This window comes from Mytilus californianus, unplaced genomic scaffold (assembly GCF_021869535.1).
Source record: "Mytilus californianus isolate M0D057914Y unplaced genomic scaffold, xbMytCali1.0.p SCAF_1, whole genome shotgun sequence".
Classification (NCBI taxonomy): domain Eukaryota; kingdom Metazoa; phylum Mollusca; class Bivalvia; order Mytilida; family Mytilidae; genus Mytilus; species Mytilus californianus.
Genome location: NW_026262581.1, coordinates 114133255 through 114153265, shown reverse-complemented (window position 1 = coordinate 114153265; position 20011 = coordinate 114133255). Strand labels below are relative to the sequence as shown.

The following is a 20011-nucleotide window of genomic DNA, read 5'->3' as shown; positions in this document are numbered from 1 at the left end:
TAAGACAGTAATCATAAAAAACATGTATCTGAGAAACTGCTTGTAACAACAATGGCTGCTAACTTGTAAATACGTCTGTTGCCCAACGGTATACTACTCAACATTTCATTTCGAAGTGGATACAATACGTTGCGTAGTGGACACCTAGGGTTTCATAGGGGACATATATCGTTATGCAGTGGACATTTGTGAATATTTCAAAAATGACTTGTAATATTTTCTAGTAGTTAAAATTACAAATCAAATAGTTAAACCGTATAAAATCATTTACTTTGTCAGATTTTTAAAGAAAAAATACCTTTGAATTCCAATTTTTTATCATGGTAGAGCCTTGACAAATCGTTGCGAAGGGGACATCTTAGTACACCATGTTCACTTTTACAGAGTTGTCAAACTTACCGTTCAGTTTAAGGATGCATATTTTGTATTTAGTTTATACTGATGTTAAAGTATTGACGTTTCTCTTTTTTTTTTATATAGATTAGACTGTTGGTTTTCCTGTTTGAATGGTTTTACACTAGTCATTTTTGGGGTCCTTTATAGCTTGCTGTTCGGTGTGAGCCAAGGCTCTGTGTTGAAGGCCGTACTTTGACCTATAATGGTTTACTTTTACAAATTGTCACTTGGATGGAGAGTTGTCTCATTGGCACTCATACCACATCTTCTTATATCTATGTACAATTAAATCACTTATTTCTCAACATTTTTTTTTCATTTTCCAGTTGTCAAAAATGGAATTTTTTTTTAAAAAGGCCCATATTATACAAGTAATTTTTAGCAAACTGCAATTTGGATTGTAAAACCTTTTCGTCTTTCTGTAATACAGAGAGAATATGATGATCCTTTGTAATTTTATTTTAATCATTTATTTGCACCAACAATCCTAGTCAAGAAATGTTAGTTCTCTAAGTTCTACTAGAACAATGTGGTGCAAAGGTACAGAGAAATTTTACTCACCTTTTGTCTTTTTCGAAGAGTAAAATTTTTCCAGCTTAGAAGGTACAATTGTTTCCAAAATCCCATGGTATGTTATTTTAAAGTCAGATCTTTTAAAGTGTTTCACTCATAAATCTAAAAAAAGAAAATTATTATTTTAAATACAAAATATTGCATTTGAACTAGACGGCAAAAGATCATATGAAATTTATTTTTTTTATATTTTAAAGCTGTTTCAGATTAAAGTCTTTCTGGTAAAGAAATTAACCTTATTATATCTATTATATTGAAATCATATAATATATATATTTTTATTATTAAAATGATATATAATCCTATTTAAATCTTTTTTTGTTAATTTTTTTTTTTACAAAATTGTTGATAAATAGTACTTACCAAATATTTCTTTTCTTGTAACCACTGACAATAACCATCATCTGGTAAATTCGGTTTTAAGTTTTCTTCATGAATTTTTACAATGTGTACAAAATTTCTCCTTTTAACAGTTGAATATGTAATAGTATATTTTCATTAAAAAAAACAATAATTTGAGTAGAAGAAATTTTGTAGATTACTAGACATATGTACTTCCTATTAGTATGACATCAATGCCTTGTTCCTCAGGCCATCCTAAGGTATCAAGGAAGAACTATTATGTCATCAACACTATAATAAAACATGGAATCATGATACACAGAATTCTATGAAGGATAGCTTGACTTCAGTTTAATTGTAGTTAAAATTGAATTTTAAAACTATGATGTTATTAATGTGTACCAATCTGGGGAATTAGTGTGATAATATTTTTAACAAAACAAGTTGCAATCTATTGGAAATGCTTGTAACATGTAAATGGCATACTGTGCAGTATGGGTTTTTCTCATTGTTGAAGGCTGAACAGTTGCCTATAATTGCTTACATCCACTTCATTTGAACTATTGTGGATAGTTGTCTCATTGGCAATTGTACCACATCTCCTAGTTTTTATATATACAATGATTTTAAAGTTAAAGGACATTTTGATTTATGTCAAAAGCTATATTTTACCATTCCATATTACCAAAGCAAATCTGTTAAGTAATACAATACTTCAGCAAAGATGATCATTTCTGTGAATTTTCGTAATTTTTTTTACTAATACAGTAAAGTGTTGTTTCAAGGACAATTAACTATATTTCACATTCTAGACCTGACAATCTTTACTCACTTAATTTACAATATGAATATAGGTCATTGTACTGCCTTCAACAATGAGTAAACCCATACCGCATAGTCAGTTAAAAAAGGCCCCAAAATGACCAAATGTAAAACAATAGATAGTATATCTATGTGCTTGATGCTCAACTGTCTATGGTCAATTTACCCAAATCTTTAATTTTCTAATTTCAATTTCCTTCATAATTTTTCTAATATATTTTTTTCTCCAGATCCAATGGTATTTTTGTGCTATAGCATTATTCTTAATTTTCTATATTTGAAAAAAATTCTAATCAACATCAAGCCATGGATTTAACTCTCCCATTTCATGATATACAATTTTGGGAACACATATTAAAGTTGCAGATTGCCTGTTGGCTGTCCATGATTTATATATAGTTACACATCCTTTTCTTCATTGTTTCTCTCCATATCATAGATACTTTGTCCAAGAGTGACCACTATCATAAGGTCAATTAAGAAGGGATTCTCCTCTTTCTTATATCTATCAGTACTAAATAAACAGCTGCGCCATGAGCTCATGATACGCCCGTCGCTTTTTCAATAGATAATAACCAGTCACCAAAGTTTCATGAAAACTGCTCAAAGCATTTTTGAGTAATTGTCCGAAAACTGGAAAAACCCCCCTTTTTTAATGAATAAAACCCCATAGCTCTGAAACGTAAAATAAAAAATTTAAAAAAATCAAAAGGGAGCTCACATCAATTGACATAAACAATTCACCAAAGATTCATGAAACCTGTTCTAAGCATTTTTAGTTATTGTCCGAAAACGGGAAAATCCCCCTTTTTTAATGAATAAAACCCCATAACTCTGAAACGTAAAATCCAAAATTTATTAAAATCGAAAGGGAGCTCACATCAATAGATATTAACAATTCACAAAAGTTTCATGCAAATTGGTTAAAGTGTTTTCGAGTTATTGTTCGACATGTTGACTACGGACGGACAGATGGACGGACGGAAGGACAGATGGACAACGGTATACCATAATACGTCCCGTAAACAGGCGTATAAAAAGCAACTGTATGGTCAGCTTAATGATAGTTGACTTGTATTTATTTCAAAGTGACAGGTTGCAAAAAGAAAAAAAAAACACACACACAAAGACCCTGTAGCACATCAACTATATATTGCATTTATAATATCACCTATACAGCAAAGGTTCAATTCTACTGTCTTTAAACCTTCATCTTGTGTTATAGATTTTGCCATGTTGGAATGATCAATATTCAAAGATTCCAAACAACAATGACAGGGCCTAATAATCAAACACATGTGTAAACCTTCTGTAACTGAAAAAAATTAAAATGCAAAAAAGTAGCTTTTACCCATTGAAAACCATTACTAGAAAGTTCTACTTTTTAATTTTCTGTAAGGCTGATAAAACACAGAGTCATTCTCAACAATGAAAGAAAATCCAAGTCTAGATACTATAAATTCAGAAATTATTGTGATACTTACTATTGCCAAAAATTGTGACATGATAGGTTTTGCAAATTTAAAAAAAAATCACATTTTATATTTGGATAGCATTATTTTTATGCAGCATTTCCTGAAACACAATTTTTAAATCTTCATTTCTGTGCATTATGCTACATTTACAATGATATATGCACTCAATTATTTTTCAATTTACAGTAGTTATCTCCCTTTGGCATTGTAAATTCCATTTAAAATCCACAGGAAAAAATTTTCTAATTTCTTTGAAAGACAATAATCATCAAATTGAGTTAGTTGACCAAATTTTAATACTACTTAGCTAGTTTGATGTACTGACCAAACATCAATTTGAATCCTGATAGTCAAATGTCAGAATTAGAAAAAAAAATTTAAATGCCTAATGACTAGCTCTTACTACTATTTTCACAAGTAAAATACACATTGTCATCATCATCTTTGTCGTTCTTTCCTTTTTTCCCTATTCTGTTTCTTAGTTCAACTTCGTAATATTATTGATTTATATATTATGTGATGCATTTTTACTTCAATATTGTATTGCTATATCTGTAGTATCATGGAGAAGACTTCATAAGTAAGTTTTACGTGTTGAATCAGTTTTGGTTCAGGAAATAAAACATGTTTAAACATCCCTTCAATAAAGAACTGCTGAACCAACGCCTCTAAAATTTTGTATTGGTTGAGATCCCTTCAAGAGCAATTGTTTACAATATGGTAATAGCAAGTTTTTGTATGGTTAATGAACATGATGAAACACAGGGTGGGAATGACCAATTTAAGAAAACCCTGGCAAATATTGTTACCCCCCTTGAGCATTCAAAATTGCACTTGAAATTCAAAAGACAAACTTTTTTAATTTACTTGAAAGACAACTATCAGCAAATTAAAGTAAGTAGACAGAATTTGAATATGACTAATTTGATGTTCTGGTCAAGTGTTTTACAAATAGAAATAGATAAAGGTATTATTGTAATTGTAAAAAAAAATTATAACATGAAATGAGATTAAGGGACAGTCATTTTCTAAGAATGGCAAGGTGCAATCTTACTTTTGATTTGTGATTGTCAGATTTGTCAGTCACTTGCCAAAGATATCTAGTTTACTTTATCATTCCTTTACTAATGAAACTAGCTTCTATGTGAGTGTATAAATGCATATAAAGTGGAATTAAAACCCAATAAATAAATCAATAGCATGCCAATAATTGAATTAATAAGCTAAACCTATAGAATAAATGAAAAACAAAGAGATAAATAATTTAATTTTATTCCAATAATGAAAGACTTAATTTAACAAAAACAGATAAGATCTTCAAATACATGTACTTCAAATTAAATTGTTGTTTACTACAACAACCCATTGTATCAGATTGTCTAGAAATATAACTATTATTGTACAAAAATAACTTAAAAGTACTTCTTTATTTCAATAAAAAATTAGACACTCCTGCATATACTAACGAAAGAATAAAAATAGAGTTGTTCAGGAGAAAACAATAGGAACTCCATGAGGAAATGCATAAATGCTTGCAGATAGTCTTGTGGACAGGTTTGCTGTTGTATCAAAACTGATATTATATAAATAAAAAGTGATAGCAGCCTGTCTGTTATTTATTGGCTCTCTGATTTTAATAAGCCAGCTGGTTGTGGGGTGAAAGAATTGATAATTGACCAATGTTTAAAATTAAGCAATGAGAACCAAAATATGTTTAATGCAGTTTATTTCATATCGGTTAAGAATTAGCTTCTCTTATTGGATAACAAGGGGCCACATGACATTCTATATTCTTCAGTAAAAAATTCCATCAGTCTTTAACAGAAAAAAACGGACCAGAAAACCGGTCGTTAACGAACTTATACATGTTAATGACCAGTGGGGCGTGGTTTCTCTGTTTAGAGTGATGTCCCTTTAATAAAATGCAATTGCGATTCAGACGTTTGGAACCTGACTGAACTGGAAGGCATGAAAGCATTTATATACTGAAAAATTGCACTTATATGAATGGCAGTAACTTATAGTTATCACTATGACAGGTCTTCACTCTTTCCTATAGAAATCGTACAATAGCTCGAGTTTGCTTTGAACAATTTGAATTTATGAGAATTTTAAAAAACATGGTTCCTCAATGAAATAAACAGTATAATTAATGAAGAACTGGTCATTATCGTGATACATGGACTGCCCATATTGACTGCGACAGCGATAATGACCTCGCCTATGGCTCAGTCATTATCGCTGTCTTAGTAAATACCACTGTCCTGTGGGCAGTCTGTATATCACGATAATGACCAGTTTTTCAATAACTATTATATAAATATTCTGTTATTTCAAATATGAGGTAGATAGTCTTTACAACTTATATTACTTTTATGTTTTACTTCACAGTAAATTTTAGTAAAAATTAGTGTATAAAGCTAAACACTGTAATACCAAAAGTGACACAGTATTGTAACATACACAGTTGTATTTGTTTGACAGTGATTGTCTTGATACGGTAGTTTAATTCTATGTACCATGTATAAGTGGGACTTTTTAATCTCTTTATTACTTAAAACTTAAAGAGTATTGCAAAATAAGTTGCTATAGTCCGTAAACCTCTCAACAAAAAAAGCCTTATTGAATTTGCATGAATACAATGTACCATATTTAACCCTTTGGTCTCTTATTATTCTAAAAGTTTAAGAGCTTAAAAATCTGATTGGCAGTCCCAAGCAGGAAGTCTTATAAAATTCCACCGAAAAAACATGTCAACTGACCCTTCCATAGCAAAGAAACTGTAAAGAGTTCTTTAAAAAATGCTGACAAATGCAATTTTTTGTATAAAAGGAAGTGATTAAAAAAATCCATTCAAACAGAAGGAATATAACAATTCTATGTACCCTGTTAAAGTGCTTCTTCCAGTCTCTTTGGTTTATTATAGCTTGGAAACTTTAACACAAATATTATTGAAAAAAGCTGGGAATAGTATATCTAATCAATGTATATGTTCCTGAAAAAAAGTCAGGAATTTCATCAGCAATTTTAAGAAAAAGAGAAAAAGAAAAACTCTTCAAAATCAGACTAAATATATAATGAAATATTTGGAATGGATTTAAATTAAGACTCTTATTTTATTCCCAACAATAAATATTACCTCAAACCTGTTGAACATATACAGAGTTTTATAAAGAATAAGAAAATACTGCAATAAAATTTGCTGATAACAAATGCTATTCATCAAACTATGCCCCTTTTTGGCGTTTTTTTTTTAAGGTGAAGTAAAATTTCAAGACCAATCAACTACATGTATAATATAACCATTGTGCGAACTCTGAACAAACAAATTGTTCTTGTTGTCTTACAAAACAGATAACATGTTTTTTCTTTAAGAGCATAGGAAATATCAGTACCCTTAGGGTACAATTCAGTAATAAAAATTGAAATAAAAACAACAAAACAACTGAGATCATTCAATGATTTGTTTTCACTAATATGGGAAATAGAAACTATTATTTATTTTTCGAAAAATCTTATCATATAAAAATATCTGCAGATCAATAAAAATTGTACGAAGACAATGATATACAATAATAATACTATAAATATTTCACTTGATATTCAACTATTAGAGTATTCTTGACTCTGTTTAATCAAAAATATTTATAACTGTACATTGAAATCCTAAATATAAAAGTTTATAAAACTGAGATTTTACTATAAAATATAACTATGACTGAGTATTTTCTATAACAGAGACTGCTGGGGCTTCAACTTTATAATCTCCATGCTGAAAATAAATATATTATGGTCACTTGAGTGTTTGTCATTCTAAAATTTATCTGACTTATCATACTTTACCACAGAAAAAATTAAGCATTAAAGTGTCTGAAAATGGTGTGAAACAGTCAGTCAAACCAGATTTGTAAAGTCTGACAAGAGTTGCTATTCTCTGAAAGTTGATTAAATTAAAGCACAAAGTATTGATACTGTGGATTCATTTATTTTCGTGAATACCATTTTTTATGGATAGCAATTTTCGTGGATTGACAAAATTCTCATATTTTCGTGGATTTACCCAAATCTGTATTCAAGCCTTTAGTAAATGTGAACTTCGGTGGACATTTAAATTCGTGGTTAACCTATAGACACAAATTCCACAGAAATTTGTATCCCACGAATAATAATGAATCCAGAGTAGGTGGAATTTAACAAAATCTCCCCTATTTTTTTTGTCTCAAGACATACTTTGGAAATAATTTCAATTTCTTTAAAAATACAGGAATTAGGAAGAAAAATGTAAAGAGAATGTTGTCAACCACCAACTTGAGAATGAGAATAGACTATGGACAATTATATTAAGCATGACATATTGTTAGGACAATTGATTTACTTTACGAAGACAGTATTAACCTTTAGATATCTTTTGACTCTTTTTTTGTCATTGGGTTGCTGTCTTATTGCATGCCCCACATGCTATATAATAGGATGATTTCTATATTGTTTTACATTATCTCTTTTCTATATTTATTGCTCATCTTTCGTCTGCTTTGACATGTTTTCCTCATCCCAAATTATTTAACAAACTTATGTATACAATTACTTACCCTATGTTTCATGTATGATAAAAATGTGTTCCAACATAAAGTCAGTGTGCATACAAATACTACTCTATACTCTAATGGTACATATTTGAAGTTGATGAACTGAGCTGGTGGCCAAAAGCACCAGTCTACCTATTAAATAAACAGGCAATTAAATACCTTATTTTTGTGTAATTTAAAATGTCACTTTCAGAAAGAGTTAAGGGTTTTTTAACAATCAGAGAGCACTTTCCCTTTAAAAGACATTTGATTTAGCATCCCCCTTATGACCAAACATGGCTGAGTTTCTGTGCATCCCATACAGCAAACAGATACCTCTGTTTAGCACCTTGCTTGAAAGGAGTCCAGGGACGATTGATAGATTGTTTGTTGCTTAACAACCAGTGGCAAATATTTCATGCACGTTCAGGACGAGAACAAATCAACAATAAATAAAATAAGCAGGTCTTGTAATAGAGGCATCCGGGATGAAGGTTGGGGAAATTTTGACTGCCACTTGAAAATGAGGGTATATTGGATAGGGACAGAAATTAACCCTTGCAACAGGCCAACTACGGACCCCTCAAAGAGTTGTTGCAAGGGTTCTTAACGTACAGAGAGCGTGGCACAATCTCTACACGAGGCATCAGATTTAACATCCCCATTCTGACTGGACATTGCTGCATATACTTAATACATCCCACACAGCCAAACTGAAATCCCACTTTGGCAATGGTTTTTCTGCGGGTCGGAAGATCAAAATGACCATATTTCTATTCCCCAGTCACTCTTGGGATGCCCAGGGATGACCATATTTGAGGAAAATAAATGCTGTTGCCGAAACTTATTATCATAGATGCATAGGAAAGAAAATAAAGGCAATAGCAGTATGTAAGGACAGAAAATAAAGGCTAGAGAAATAAATGGGGAATGTGTCCCATGATGATGCCACCGCTTGCATATAATGTTATAAAGGGACATAACTCAAGAACTGTAAAAGTGACCCTACCCTACCAAAATTTGTACTTGATCTGAGTTTTGTGGTAATAAGCATTGTTCATAAGTTTCATAACATTTAGTTGAGGCAAACTTAAGTTAGAGAACAGAAACAAAAAATTCAGCAATTTTTCCATTTGTAAAGGGTCATAACTCGAGAACGGTTAAAGTGATGCCACCAAAATTCAAACTTGATCTGTGTTTTGTGGTAAGAAGCATTGTGTATAAGTTTCATTACATTTGGTTGAGGCAAACTAAAGTTAGAGAACGGAAATGAAAAATTTTGCAATTTTTCCATTTGTAAAGGGGCATAACTAAAGTTAGAGAATGGAAACCAATTTTGTGACGTACGTATGGACGGATGTACGTAAGTCAAGACGGACAAGGGTAAAACTTAATGCCCCCTCTGCTTTGGCGGGGGCATAAAAATAGGAAAGAATCTTAAGACCATAGTGATAAAAGTAGCAGTATGTTAGGACAGAAAATATAGCAGTAAGTTAGGTGGGAAAATTAAGGCAATAACAATAAGGAAAGAAAAATAAGGCTATAGCAATAACAATAAGGAAAGAAAAATAAGGTAATAGTGGTGACAATAAGGCCTTGAATTCTACCATTTTTGTTAATACCTTTGTACCATTGTCTTTGGGTCAAAACTAAGCCATGGGAACTACAGAACCCTCATACCAACTATCCTGATAAGAATTGTTTCAATAACCAAGGAAAAGTTGCCAAATTGTTGTTTTTATAATTTTATATTTCACATATCTTCTGACAGCAAATGGAAGGAGCAAAAGATGTTGTATTTATATTGCAAAAACAACATGGCATTGTAGAAAACTGATATTGGAAAAATCACCTTAAATTTTATGGTAAAATAACCAACAGTTTTGATAAAGATCCAAGCTATTATTAAAGGGAGACAACTCAATTTAATTTACCTGTTTCCCTCCATATTGTCTTCATAATAAATACCTTACATGGTCAATTTCATTTTTATATTTATGCGTGAATTTAAACTTCAACTTTGTGAATGTTAAAATAATTTACTTTTAAAAACCAAATTGTTTTTCTATTTTGAAACTAAAATAATTTACTTGACATATGGCAAATCATAACTCGGTGATACATACTGATACATTTTTAATGACTCTTAACATTTCTCTTTTCATTTTTATAAGTTGTCCTTGTCACAACATTATGCAAGAGCTTATAGACAGCAACAAACAAAATTGTGCTTTTAAAAAAGCATGGTAATTTGTAATTTGAGGTCCAAAAAGGATATATTTTATATTTGACAGCATTTGAAAATATTTAAACAGAAGACATGTTTGTCAATATAACAACTCAATCCAGTAACTGAAAATTTGTACATAATATTTTCAAAGACACTGCATATGAACTAAGCAAACTATATGATCTGGTTGACATAAACATGAACTTTCAGTAAAATCACTCATGTTGTAAGCACTCCTTTACACCTACTTAGCTACAATTATGTTTATTCGACGTGACATCGTAAGATCTAATTGTCTATTTCTATAGGATTTTCACACATATCCAGACTCCTTGAGTCAAGGTTGAAAATAAAACTATATAAATGAGCCTTAAGGGCTAAATTCAATCTGTAATTCCTAGTGTAGTTTCTTTGGTTGCATTGTGATTGGTTAAGAGTTTGTTCCATTAACACTGAACCTCTATTTTGTCAATTGATTTAGACTTAAAAGAAAGTTTACAACACATGTCATCTACTGTACAATTCATACATGATCAGTAGTTTAAAATGCTGGCTAAAACAATGCAAAACTTATTTCCATAATTCAATATATGTTTTGTAATTTAACATTGTTTTAAGCAATATGTCTGTATATTTCCTCAGACTAATTTTTTTTTTAAATGAACACACTTACCAAGTATACAGGAAGGAAATTTTCTTTAACTTCTCCTATAGCACCTTGTACTCCTCTCCCTTCCAACAATCCCATTCCTAAATTTATGAAGGTTTTAAGTGAAGTTCTTGTTGCAGTATTTACAGCAGAGGCAAAAACAATTACAAGATGTCAGACCAATTTATATTAAGAGTGAAATTTTATATGACCCAATTGGAACATAACAGGAGTTTTAAATATATTTTTTCTCTTTTAAGTCGTACTGACCATTTCAGAATTTGAACTTGAGAATGAAGTTGTCAACCAATTCAAAAACAAGATAAAAAAGATATAATTGTTTTACTGGCTTATAGAAAAAAACAAAAAACCAAAAATAAGAGTTCCATCAAATCAATACTATTTCATCAAAATGTTTCTTAATCTTGTGTATGAATATCTTTTTACCACAATAATAAATACATTACATTAATTCTCAAAAAAAAAAGTTGTTTTTTACAAGAAAAAATATTTCTTTAACCAGAATATTCTTTAACCAGAATATATGCTGTTTTCATGGAAGTCCCCTCCCTGACATGGAAACTAATATTACTTCAATCTAGTCTGTCTATCTGTCTGTCTACCTGTACATCTGTCTGTTTGTTCTCTAATCTGTCAGACTGTCCTCTCACTGTCTGATTGTTGTGATAAAATATCCTGGTTTTTACATATACTTGTAAAAAAAATGCCATCATGTCACATCATGTTTATCATAGTTAGGGATAAAACAATGTGTTGGAAAAAGGTCAATAAGACAGCAACAACAGAAAAGACATCAACTTATGGTCTGCTATTGTTCAAGCTGACAAGCTCATGATATTGTTTGTGTGCTTCTTATCCTGTGTCAAAATGTATTGCCCTGGCATTTATACATATTTGCATATGTATATAATTAAAAACAAAAGTTATTTTCAAATGGTAGTGTATAGAAATATGTTATAGAAATATAAAAAAATTAATAAAAAAAAAATTAATAAAAACTGAATTATTTATTAATACTTAACCCACACAAACCAGTCAAAATGTCAATTTCTTTTTCTTTCATTTTATTCATATTTAATAACAGTGCTGTGGTATATCAAATTGCCTTCAGAATGTTGTTTTATCATTAGAAACATACACATCTTTATTATCCAAAAATGAAGAGACCTATAATAATGATATTTTATTGACATATCAAGTATAAATCAAAAATATTCTTAATTACAGTTTTCTTTTAAGGCTTTTATAACACTGTTTTCATGTATTTGACATATTACCTCCATCTATCTGTCAGATTATGATTTTGGTGTGGTACATTAAGTCAAAGTGAAAAGTTCAGTGGTTTTATCTTACTAAGTAAAAGAGGGATTACTTTACACTTAAGTAGTAACTTTTTTCCACATAGACTGATGGAGTTCAATGCCATTTTATTATGTTTTATATGATACAGAAAATCTCCAACTTCCAATAAGTAATAAATAACTTTTTAACATACAATTAAACTTAATAAACCTTGCAACTATTTTTTTAAAAACCAAGTGAAACTTGAAATCGTGCAATATTGGAGAAAGGCTGAAGTGGTCTGAAGCCAACTATAGTTACTTACTTTGATCTGGCATGAAGACTTGAATTTCCATAATACAATTTAACTGCATTGAAATAATAAGTATCATTATTTTTGTTTTAAACTTACCAAAGAAAAATGAAGAACAAAACCAAGGACCTGCTACTAACTGATCGGCTAATATCTTCTTGAACACCATCTTGTTTCCCGTTCCTTTAATAAACCTCTCTATTATATGACTATACCATAAATGTGTTAATGGTCCCAAACTTACACCCATTAAAAACATCCTTCCTGCAAGAACATACATGTTTTGGTATAAAAATCAAATAAATTACAACACAAGTTTTTATTTTAGTCCAAATCCTGCAACAACAAAAGAATTCTGCAGAAATCTTATATTTTGTTAAGTGTATCAATTTAAATTTGTTCTCTGCTTGCAATCCATTTGGTAGTCTGAATGAATGCAGCTTCATGAAACACTTTTGACATAAACTTTATTTAATACCTGCCACCTGTATCCACCTTGGTTTGGTCACATCTGTCATAAATTCGCAACATCAACAAACAATGTTTGGACCAATCGCAAAATACTTGTAAGGAAATAAATCAAATCAACTATTATGAGCATTCTGTTGAAACAATGTAGCTGTTTACATTCTCATCCTTTGAACATGAATTAAGTCACTAAGTCAAGTTCCCGCAAAATATTGCATCACAATTAAAAACATTTGATGTCAAAATTTAGAAGTGATTGTTGCATGATGTAATTTTGCATAAATCCTTATTCTTTGAAAAATAGTAAATATACATTGTTTTGTTTTATTTTTTATATAAAAAATCCTAAGTCTATAAAATTTTTCATCAATAACTGTGAAATTTTTATTCAATGTGTAAATATTTGCAGGGACATATCTGTACCCAAAGTGCCAAAGTAAAACTTGAAATAATTGGTTGATTATAAATTTTGAATTAAAAGTCATCTAAACAGGACTCTTATAGGATATTTTTAGATCTAACACAAGCAACAGACAAATGAAACGGAGCAATGTAAAAGATCTGATTTTATCTTATCACCTGTAATCTCCGGGTGCAGGATTTTCTCGCTGTGAAGACCCATTCGTGGCCTTGGGCTGTTTTCTGCACTTTGGTCAGGTTGTTGTCTCTTTGACACATTCCCCGCTTCCATTCTCAATTTTATTGCATCTGTTTTCCTACCTATCCTTTTCTTCATTTATAAACCTCTTACCTGTCCTACTCCAGTTTATTTTAACACCTGAACTTTCATCTGTTTTCCTATGCATGAATCTCTGTTCTATATTCTGTGTTAAAAGATCTCCAGCTCCTAGCAGACAACCACAGGTGACTGTATTGGTAACAACTAAATATTTAGAGAACACTTTCTTAAACAGTTGTGCCATGTTGAATAGTTTGTCCTGAGAAGTTCCAAAATGAAGATAAGATTTTGTTATTCCATATCTTTATCTTAAGTAAGTGACCTACAAAATTATCTCAGTAAAGTAGTTTAAAACTGATTGAACATGTATGTCTTGTAGAATATAATTAAAATATGTAGGATTTCAAAAGAAACTACAGTGATACATAATAGATTTTTAATGAGTTACCATTGTAGCAGTTTGACAAGCCTATGGTTATATTTTATTGTCATCAATGAAATATAAACATCATAAACTTGGATGTTTTATGAAATTTTAATAAAGCGAAAATGTATTTTATACTCATGATAGTTGTCTTGTTTTTGTATATAAAATTGTTTTATGGTCCCTTATAACTCTTTATTGAGGAGCTCTTGTGGTTTATTTTTTAAATATGTTGTATATTTTATCTGTAACAAATGTTGAGACTTAATAAAGTATTCTGTTCTTGTCCTAAATAAAGGGCTTGTTTTGTGAATAAATCAAATAAATCATTCTAGTTTATACAGTATGTAAAATATATAGAATTTGAAAAAAGACAGCTACCCATTATATGAATAAAATATAGTTTAAAAAACTCCAGCAATTTTTTAATACAAAATGCATATTTGATATTTGTATTCATGCTTACTAAATTCATCTACATGTATTTTAAAATACACTGACACAATATTTAATATTTTATATAAAAAAAAAGAGCCTCCTGAGTGCCTGAGTTGCTCACCAGGATTTTTTTTGTATAGATCTTGCATCAATGATTATTTTGCTGTTTAATGTATATTAATGGGGGTTTAAACCACTAAAAGTTTCTCTCTATCTACCAAAGTTTCTGCAAAAAAAGAGGTAAAAGTCATCTTATAATGACAATAAAACTCTTTAATATGACAAAGTTCTCAAAACAGTGGAAAAATCTTTCAATTTCGTTTTCTGTCTTTCACATTGTAAGAAATACATTCTGGTTTTCATTTTTTTCCTGATTTTTCAAACGTCATCATAAAGAGAATATGATTTCCATAATTTTCTAAATGATTATGTCATAAAGGAGCATACAATGGTCCACAGTTTTGTATTTATCTGATTGCTGAAAAGTTTAAAGATGACATGCAGAAGGCAAGGAATTTTAAGCCTGGTATCTATGATGAGTTTATTTACAAATACAATCATAATTTCTTTTGCAGGCCTTCTTAAAAATCATGTGAGTTTGTCACCAGAATTATATGAAGTTCACAAAGTTGGTCAGCTGCTGTCTTATTGCATCATCTTTCATTAAGTGATAAGGAAACAACAAATTAAATATTTTAAATGAATTGGTGTTAATTTATCAAAACTAAGCAACTTTTTTCACACCTTTAAATTTTAATGATTGTCCACTTTCATGGCATTTCTATAGTGAATCAAATGGAAATAAAAAAACAGAGTTCCAATGTCCCCCTCTTTGCACATATTTTATACTTCCAAGGGCATAACTCTTTTTAAAAAAGTCGATCGGCCACCATTATAGAACTTGTCCGAGATATTACTGATTAACCTATAGTATAAGTTTTATAAAAATCTGGCAAGAATTGTACCTGTGAGAGCACTAACAAGACCGGACGAACGGACACACAGACGGACAGACGGTATTTCCATGTCCCCTGCAACACGCTTCACGGGGGACAATAAGATAGGACAAATTCAGGAGAGGGCTCTGATATTTATATACAATGATAGTCTTTCAGATTACGAGTCATTGCTTGAACGATTGTCTTTTAGATAATGAAATATTGCCTGATGTAGCTCAGATACCCTTCTTTAGGATTAGATGCATGAGAACTATGGCGATAGCATGATGGATAGAGACTTTTAAAATCATAAACAGCCTAGCTCCTTCAAGTCTGAATGATCTGGTTAGTATAAATCAAACACAAAGTACATTTTAGATATGTTACTTTAATTCCATCAATTAGAACAAGTTTAACGTCTTTTGGAAAAAAATCTTTTTGATATGTTGCGTCATATTATGGAACATAGTCTGAAAATGTCAGAAAAGAAACAAATTATGAACAATTAAAATTTTTTTATATTAACTTGGAATGGGAATACCCAAAAATGTGCATGTTTTAGATGGAAAAATGTACAATGTATCTTTAATTTTCTCTTTATACCTCTTATTGTTTTTAAAAACATGTACCATCAAATTTTTAATGAGATATTTTTATAATTAGGCAATGTTTTTACAAAATAAGACTGCCATCTTGTTTCTGTTCCTAACTTTGCATGAATTATTTTACTGTTGATTTATAAGTTGTTTATTGCCTTATAAAAGCTTGAGTTAACTATGTTGTACAAATTCGGCTTTGAATAAAATAAATTATCTCATCTTATCTACGGTAATCTAGGCACCAAGCTTGACAAAGCATGGTAGTAAATAAACAAAGCTGTCAGAATCTTTCTATAAATTAAATATCTTTAGGTGGTCTAAGTACAGTGACTTTCCAACGAATATGTATTTTGCAATTTTATAATATAGGATACAAAGCAACATGAGTTTCAGGGAAAACTCACCTGATAAATAATAAGAATTTTTGTAAACAACATTTACAAACATCAATGTCATGAATGTGTCTATCTTGTTGGATTTCATGTAGTAATAATTAGAACTATAATACAATGTAAGATAATAACAGTACCTGAAACAAATAGTGTAAACAGCGTTTCTTTGTTAAAATAGATAATGACTTCATAAATAAAATGCATAATAGATTGATCAACAACACTGGGGGAGGATTCCCTATTTCAGCTTGCTTTGATATTTTTAAAAGTAATTGTGCAACAAATTCAATAAATCTGGTTATTGTATCTTCAAGCCTCAATCATGAATGGTATTTCCACTTAAAATGTTTTTTATGATTATTGTATATGATTTTTTGTAATATCATTGCAAAATGAAACTAGAGGCTCCAAGGAGCCTGTGTCGCTCACCTGATATTTTTGTTTACAATTGATGCATGAAATAATGCAACCATTATGCTTTTGCTTTAGTTTCAGAGCTATAAGCCAAAAACTGCATTTTACCCCTATGTTCTATTTTTAGCCATGTCAGCCATGTTGGTTGGCAGGCAGGGTCATCAGACACATTTTTTAACTAGATACCCTAATGATGATCGTGGCCTTTGTTTCAGTAGTTTCAGAGGAGAAGATATTTGTAAAAGATTACAAAAATTTACAAAAAAAATGTTAAAAATTGACTTTAAAGGGCAATAACTCCTTAAGGGGTCAATTGACCAGCTTGGTAATGTTGACTTATTTGTAGATCTTACTTTGCTACACATTATTGCTGTTTACAGTTTATCTTTATCTATAATAATATTCAAGATAATAACCAAAAACTGCAAAATTTCCTTAAAATTACCAATTCAGGGGCAGCAACCCAACAACAGGTTTTCTGATTCGTCTGAAAACTTCAGGGCAGATAGATCTTAACCTGCTGAACAATTTTACCCATATCAGATTTGCTCTAAATGCTTTAGTTTTAGAGATATAAGCCAAAAACTGCATTTTACAGCTATGTTCTATTTTTAGCCATGGTGGCTATGTTGGTTGGCAGGTGGGTCATCGGACACATTTTTTTAAAAAAGATACCCTAATGATGATTGTGGCCAAGTTTGGTTGAATTTGTCTATGTAGTTTCAGAGGAGAAGATTTTTTGTAAAAGATTACAAAAATTTATGAAAAATTGTTAAGAATTGACTATAAAGGGCAATAACTGCTTAAGGGGTCAATTGACTATTTTGGTCATGTTGACTTATTTGTAGATCTTACTTTGCTGAACATTATTGCTGCTTACAGTTTATCTCTATCTATAATAATATTCAAAATAATAACCAAAAACTGCAAAATTTCCATAAAATGACCAATTCCGGGGCAGCAACCCAACAACGGGTTGTCTGATTTGTCTGAAATTTTTGGGGCAGATAGATCTTGACCTGATGAACAATTTAACCTCGTCAGATTTGCTCTAAAAGTGCTTTGGTTTCAGAGATAGAAGCCAAAATCTACATTTTACCCCTATGTTCTATTTTTAGCCATGGCAGCCATCTTGGTTGGCGGGTCAGGTCATCGGACATATTTTTCAAACTAGATACCCAAATGATGATTGTGGCTAAGTTTGGTTATATTTGGCCAAATAGTTTCAGAGGAGAAGATTTTTTGTAAAATGTAACGATGATGACGGACGACGGACAACGGATGCCAAGTGATGAGAAAAGCTCACTTGGCCCTTTAGGCCAGGTGAGCTAAAAAAAGATATGATTTCCCCACTATAAGAATCAATTTTATTCAATTAATTAATTTTGAAAAAAATAACTTAGACCATTTTAAAAAGCAACCCAATAGACTTCATCCTCTTGAATTTCTTTCATTTTGCCCTGGTTCTCATTCGCCCCGATTCCAGTTCCCTCTTAGTCATTTCACACCAATTTCATAAATCAATATTGTTGGGCAATAATGTGAATTGTTAAGTGTTTTATGGGTACTTAGTTAGGAAATGTTACATTTTGAGTGTCATTAAGATGACAATCTGGTAAGTATGTTTTTTTTACTTGCTCTTTGTATTATAAGACATTTTTTTATTTTGACAAGAGATCAATAATCTTGCAATTGCTGCGTTGCGATGATACAATAGTCTTACTGCAAAATCTCTACATACCATTATTTAAACAAGGTATAATGTAGGAAATTAGTGATAATGGAAATTTGTGTTGAATGGATATATTGATTGTTCCAGGGGTCGAGGTATAAAGATACACCAATTAAATATTAAAAGAGCCATCCAAAAAAAAAATTCAGAACAATGGAAAAAAGCATTAAGAATACATGAGATTTTCTTCTATGATATTGATACATATATATATTTTAATTGGGCCAAACTGACCAGAGCAAAATAACTTGGTACAAACAGGAACTGAGGCGCGAAACAACCTGTAACCATCCTCATATTAATATATATTTAAATTGTTTTGTATGTCTTTATTTGCATGCATGGTAATAGCTAGCTGTTTGGTAAAATGGTGTACAGAGCTAAATTATGTTATATAGATGCCTGGAAGGGGGGGGGGGGGGGGGGGGCAGGGTTGAATAAATGTTTTCTGATGCAACTTAAATAAAAAAAATATGACTCCCTATGCTTATAAATAGGTTTTAACAGCATGAAACACTTCACTTCCATTACTTTCAATGTATTAAATTTCTCTCACGTTTTGTGTGCTCCCATTTATTTGAATTTTTGTCTTTGACTAAAACGTTACAAAAATAAGAATTGAAATCTGTAATGAACCAACTTGAACTTAATTTCTTAAAAAGTCAGTGGCATGGCCACTGAAAAATAAATTGTAAGCAGGGGATCTGGTGACGCAGACGCATGCCCCCCCCCCCCCCCCCCCCCCCCCTCTTATCGAAAAAAAATGTTTTATAAAATTATTTGTAAGCCCATGCTTAAGCATTACGTAAGCTTACAATGCTACACGGTACACCACTGAAAGTCGTCAATATCTATCCAGTGAAAAACACTCAGAAGTCACGTTGAAGACATTGGCCATTGCCCAATGACAGTTCATTGTAAACCATTTTTCATAAGTCAATAAATCATGAAATACTAACCGAGTAAGATTCAAAACGGATTCAAAAGGCTAACCTCTGACCATAGGTCATTATATCCTGAAGCAAATTCTGATGCAAAAATCGTCTGCAAACCGGAAATTTCAAAATGAAGAAAACAGCCAGGGACTATCGGGACGATCATGCTTGTATTTCCGGACTTTAAACCTGTTTCGAAACTAAGCCTGCTCATGATGATCAATGATACCGTGGCCAATGCGCATATGCTTTTGGTTATTTGGTTCGCTCCTCATGAGATTCACTTGTTGTCGAGTTGCGAGTTGCGAGTTAAGTAAGTCGAGTT

At 31.0% G+C, this 20011-nt stretch overlaps 1 protein-coding gene across 1 annotated transcript; it reads right to left on the bottom strand.

Moving 5' to 3' along the window:
* Positions 1-4864: 4864 nt before the first annotated feature.
* Positions 4865-19811, bottom strand: LOC127731017 (mpv17-like protein 2). The gene is made up of 6 exons (XM_052239750.1): positions 19711-19811; positions 13887-14136; positions 12767-12931; positions 11077-11153; positions 8198-8326; positions 4865-7380 (listed from the first exon to the last, which is right to left on the bottom strand). Exons 2-6 carry the CDS (start codon positions 14056-14058, stop codon positions 7321-7323), a joined length of 603 nt encoding a protein of 200 aa, XP_052095710.1. The 5' UTR covers positions 14059-14136; positions 19711-19811; the 3' UTR covers positions 4865-7320.
* Positions 19812-20011: the final 200 nt, after the last annotated feature.